A 6,000-nucleotide genomic window follows, 5' to 3' on the forward strand; every position below is an offset into this window, starting at 1 on the left:
AACAATTCTCTGTCCAGATTTCTTGCCAAGCTCTATTAGATGTAGAAATAATTCTCACATATCAAATATTTAATACCTGAAGCTCTAATTACTATAATGAATGTGTTTAAATGACTTATCACCAGTTATTCAATATTTGCTAATTTAAGTTGTGATAATATAATATAATAATACATATATAAAGATTGACATCAGGATTGAGGTGAAGTTTTAAGGCACTAATTTAATTAGTAGGCCAACCAGCATCTGTGGAGGGAGAAGCAGAGTTAGTGTCTCATGCCAATGATCCTTTGTCAAAAGGATGACTTCTGATGTAAGATCATCAACTTGTTACATTAACTTCCATTCTCACTACACAGATGTCACTTGTTTATTTCCAACATTTTCTATCTTTATTTTAATTTAATAATACAGTATTTTGTTCATTTAAAATGTATCTAGGTTATACCATTAATAGAACAAACACTGATTCTCACATTGGCTTTGCAGCAATATTATTGAAGTATTCACCAAACCTGACATTCAAAGTTAGGTTTTTCCAGAGAGGGAAAATTATATTGTTGCAATACTACTCATATTTGTGACAAGGAAAGAGACTGCTATCTGAATATAAACCTTTTAAGAGCAAATATTTTGTTTACCATCTCATAAACACATAGTACTTCAGAAACTACAAAGCTAATATCATACAGTAAGTGAATAGATATGTTTCCATACAAAATGCATTTACCGCTGACATCTATAAGTCAGATATTCACTTTGCAACTATAAACATTTGATTCAGTCTCAGCAAATTTGAGATCGTCCAAAAAATGTTATCCAGGTCCTTATTCAAACCAAATCCTACTCACTCCCTCCAACCCCATTATCATTAGATGCATTAAAGATTTATTTACTTGCTCAATAGGCATTTATTCAAGGTGCAGATCCAGAAATGGTCACATTTAAATTCCTGCATGCATTTTGGTTATCACCCACTTCTTTGTTGATGCACAGGGGATCAAGTATAAGTAACGCCTCAGTTTAAAATATCCCTCTCTTACTTTCAAATCCTGCCATGATTCCTTTGCTCCATACCTTTCTGATCTTCTCCATCCTGCCAGACCTCCAAAGTTTCTGTGCTTCTCCTGTTTTGGAGCCTCAACCCTGATTTCAATTGCTTATCCATTGACAGTGGTAGATTCTGCTTCTGTCCCTAAATTCTGGGATTCCCTTTCTAAACCTCTCCAGCATCCTTACACACTTGACTTGTTGACCAAGCTTTTGATCACCTGCCCTGGAAAACTATAGTAGCTTTCAGTTCAATTTTGCCTGATAATGTTCCTCTAACATGCTCTGCAACATCGTTTTAAAATTCAGTTCATGGTCCTATACTCTGTTATTGGTGAATTATCTATCTTGATGTATTTGCGACTCTGACAGTGGGGTATTTACAAGGGACTCGCAGTGTATGGCGTCCTCCTCATCTGAAAGCGTTCTTACTCTCTGATCATGGGTACTGTCGTACTGTGTATTTACATGCTTGTATTCCATACTACAGCTCACATCATGCCGTGAGCACCCATGTACGTGTAACACCCGTAAATGTTCTGTTGTTTGATGTAGAGGTCGCTGTCAACGCTGACGTGTATTGTCCATCCCAAAGTCCTGAAGGTCCCGTCAACTAGAGAGCAGTTAGGTGTCAACCATATTGAAGTCTCAAGCTGGACAAGAATGACAGAAATTTTCACCGGAAGATAATAAATGGATTTCTAATGATGATCCGCTACTAGTTCTATGCCTACGATTTGTCCATATTTATCTAATAATTCGATTTTAAATTTCCCATTTCAATACTGGGATGCGAACTCATATCTCCGGATCAACTTCGCAGCTATCCTAGTAACTTCTTTGCTACACGTATGTAGCATTTTTCACATACGTGACATGCTGTGCAAAAACAAACACATTTTCTCTATGCATAATCTGGATGTGCTCCTTTGAGCTACATTTAATGCATAAAATACTACCCAGATTATAGAGCTGCGGATTATGTACTTTACGTCACGTCATCGGGCTCCATTTTACGCCATACCCTACATATAAATGTGTAAGTTTCGTCCTCTGTGCTGTACAATATGTAAAGCATTGACCATACAGGCAATTACTTTGTAAAATGTTTATGATCAAGCTAACCTTGAAGTTGAAATCTGGAGTTGAAGTTACAATGTAGGAGTAGGGAGCCATAATTCTCTGCATGTTTTCTCTCGCTGCAAGCTTTACTTTATGCATGTTTGGGAGGAGATACCTACAAAAACTTTTCTTGAAACCGAGGTGATTTGCGTTATTCGAACCAAAGTGTCAATGTTTTTTTTCGTTTTCTAAACCGGCTACAACCCATATGACACAGCGTTCCACCTACCCTCTACCCTTTCCCCTCATCACCATAGTTTTCTCATCTCTAACTCAACCGCAGTTTCCAAATTCACTTTCCTCTTCGTCTCCCTCTTAATTCGTCTATTGCTCTTACTGAGCCTAATTTAAGGTTAGTTAGGATTTCTTCCTCCTTCCTTTCCGGAACAGTTTTAAGTTCAAATAACTTTATTAGCGTGCTGCTGTTTGCATTTTCATCACGGCATTGGGTTTTTTTTGTTTTAATTTTCAGTTCCCTTCCCATCGATTCAGTTTACATGTGAGTTAATTAGTGTAGATGCAAAGTTCAGATCAAACAGACCAGGGTGCCATGAAATTCCTTGCCTGCGTGAAGTTCACAGAGTACTACACAAACTTGTAGCCTGTCTGTAACTGTGGAAAAGTTGATTACCTGAACATTTAAAAGCCAAAGTGGATTTTATACGTTGTTTCATCTATGATGTTAACCAACTGATATAGATTAATCAAATAAGCCAATTATATCAGCATTCAAAGTTAATCGTTTAAATGCCTGCGCAGTTCAGGGCAGATACATTTCCACGCTAAACTTCATTATTAGATTTCTGCAAAACCAATGTTTGCACAAACTACCTGAACCAGTAAATTGTTATTGCAAATTCAAGGGGCTAATGCGAAAATCCCTGTTGATTTTACAATGTCCAGACTGTACTTAACGCAAAACTCTTCCTCAGGTATTCCAATCCAGATGTGTTCGTATAATTTAGTGTTTTAAAAAACCGTGCTTTTCACCTTCACTCAAGAGGGAATATATAAGAAAGATTTCATGTATTTGCATCAAAGGATATCATCTTGACCATCTAGAAACAGTTTTTTAAGCAGTGAGCTTTCATAATCCTGTGAAGCTACCTTTGATTAGCAGTGAGCAATTGGATATTAATTATTTGATTTGTTTAGAAACGTTGGATTCTTACAGCCACGCTTCTCTGCAATCCTTCTTTTGACTTTTGCTCCCTTCTTGTAAGTAGTAGTTACAGAGACCCCGGCCTTTCGGCTTTGCTGAACGGCAAACCAAAGCCGTCTTTCCCGGATTAAACTGCGCATCAAACCCAGCGGCGTTATTATCACTCACTAACTTCTTGCATTTCTATTGTCAATTTTCTTTAAAAATCTATATCGTCGTGCTTAAAATAAAAAAAATATAACTTCCTGTATAAATTTAGTATTAAATCTGCAAGGTAACCATGTATTGAGGGATACATCTGACAGATGTACAAAACATCGGTCACGTTCTTCCCAATCTGTTCAGTGAATTTATTGCAGATCGCCGTAACTTTAAACCAAACTACCAACTTTAAACTAGGGTCGGGGTACTGAGGGAACGGTACTGGAAACTTCAATGCCCTTTTTCTCTATAAGCTAAATTTAAATCCACTTTGGGGGCTTTACGAAAGCTGCGTCCTGTTAATACGGCCGTAAATTCGGACGTTGCCGGGAATCTGCCGGGCAACAGACAGGCGCTACTGGAGATTCGTGGCAGACCAGGTTACTAGGAACAGACTACGAACGGAGTGCAAGAATCCTGATATAGCCTGGTTCTTCCGGAATCCTTTATTTCTTTAAACGATCGCCGATTATCTTGATCCTCCGCGCTATGTTTACCTGTTAACACGTTTTCGCTTAATTTCCGTGTGGGCTGACCTAGTTTCACTTTCTCTGTTGCAGTCCAGCTTAGCATCTGCACACCGCGCTACAACTTAATTAGCTGAATTTAAATCGTTTCCTTACATAGTTACTCGTGTGAAGCAAAAGTCTTAAACAGAATAAACACAAAATACGGCGACAGTGTGGAGTTAAGTTTAGCAAACGCCGGGATTTGGAGATAGCCTCTCCACACAAACACGGGGTGAAAATGAGAGGTATTTACACTAATCCAGAGTTGGTTAATCGCCCTGTAGCATACTTATTGGCACAACTGTTATTCCTTACAATCACGTCCATTTACCTTGAAATCTGTGACCCAGGTATCTGTTCCTTAAAACCCAAGGGTAAAAACTCAGTGCTTCTCTCTGCTGAGGCGCAAAGAAAGACTGAGCGGGTAGATGGTGCGCGTTCCCCGGGTGCATTGAGAGCGCGGGGCTGGCCGCGTGGGTCACCGGCTCGGGAAACAGGAGTTCGGGGCTGCTGTAGAGAGTCCTGCCGGCGTTCTGGAAGCCGCTTCCGAACGGGGAAGCGTGCACCGAATCGGCGTATCTCAGAGCTGTAGGTCGAAGCGGTTCATCCCCCAGTGTGGACGCGTTGTCTTTGCCTACGAGAGCCTCGATGGTGAAGCATCTTTTGGCCGTAGGCTGGAACATGGCTTTCGCCAAATGCGTTGGCCCTGACGGCGAAGATCGAGAAGATTTAGGAAAGTCCAAAAGAGGGTCGAAATAAGTTTATTTTCCCACCCAGTAGGCACAATTCCTTAGATCCAAAGTGGACTTCAATCTATTAAACAATCCATATGCGTACCTGGCAAAGTGAGATTCAGTTTAGGAAACTTGTATTGACGATTTGGAGCTGTATGATCTAATTAAAAGGGGGCTGACACTAAACAGCCCAATGAATGCCAGCAGTTTCTCACCGATTGGCTCCATTTACCTGCCTTGTGCGGTTCGTGTCAGTTACAGGCGTGGTGGACATGCGCAGAATGCGAAAGAAAAATAAGGTCTACCCTATTCAAATGGGCAGAGAAGCCAAAATTGCACGTCCGCCTGTGCGGGGAATAACAACACAGGGCACAATGAAATCTACCAGATCCTTCAGCATCAACGGAACTCGCCGGCTCGTCGGCCTTTATAATTAGAATAAATACACCATTTTTGTTGTGAGATAAATACCCTAAACGTTCTCACTTGTCACAAAGAAATATCTTTATATCGTACACACTGTGTTTTTGCAGTATACCTTTACATATATCCAGTAATCCTTCCCACAATGCTTATTACATCAACCTGTAACATTTGCATGTGTTTGTCTTTCTCCCAGTCTGTCATCTATACATAACTTTGAATAGCAGCTGTCTTACCGCAATGCACTCGTGACAATACTCTCAACTGCATTTTATGCAGTCTGCAGCTCGCTGCCGAAACATGGGTGTGCTGCGGGTCTGCAGGACCGTGTCGAACCACGCCGTGAACTTCAACCACCCTGGTAATTCTCCGTTTGCCAAAACTATTCGGAACTACGGATATCAAACGTGTAAAGTATCTGCAGACGGAATGAAAAACAGACCGAACGAATTGAGGCATCTCGCTGAGCTGCAAGTATTTTTTTTGCGGGTGAAACAGCACTGATCCGAGAGCCCTCGGGGACATTGGAACCAGTCACAATTCATTTAACCCTTTGCCTCCTCCTGCTGGACAGTTTTTGCACATTTCACCGGCCAGATCTGAAATTTAAATTGAGACCGAAACAAAAAGATTAATCAAAGCCTTCTTGTCATCTTCCTTTCCTCCTTCTAGCCGCGGTATTAATCTGTAACATCCTAGTTTCGCTGATTCGTCTATTTAAGAGTGTGTTGGGCGAAAAGTAATGATGCGCTGCTGAGAAAAATTTACTTTAAAATAATCGAGTTGTTGGTTTACTATT

General features: G+C 40.4%; 1 protein-coding gene across 3 annotated transcripts in view; it reads right to left on the bottom strand.

The window, feature by feature from the left end:
• emx3 (empty spiracles homeobox 3) overlaps window positions 1–5,796 on the bottom strand; it is a 30,980-nt gene extending 25,184 nt beyond the window's left edge. For 2 of the 3 annotated variants that reach the window (XM_073067785.1, XM_073067787.1), the window contains exon 1: window positions 4,376–4,935. In XM_073067785.1, the coding sequence (XP_072923886.1) occupies window positions 4,376–4,727 (352 nt within the window). In that variant the 5' untranslated portion in view covers window positions 4,728–4,935. Of the gene's footprint in view, window positions 1–4,375; window positions 4,936–5,437 lie in introns of those variants that run through there. The other variant, XM_073067786.1, reaches the window with a different exon arrangement.
• Window positions 5,797–6,000: the final 204 nt, after the last annotated feature.

Source organism: Hemitrygon akajei, chromosome 15 (genome assembly GCF_048418815.1).
Source record: "Hemitrygon akajei chromosome 15, sHemAka1.3, whole genome shotgun sequence".
Taxonomy (NCBI): Eukaryota; Metazoa; Chordata; class Chondrichthyes; order Myliobatiformes; family Dasyatidae; genus Hemitrygon; species Hemitrygon akajei.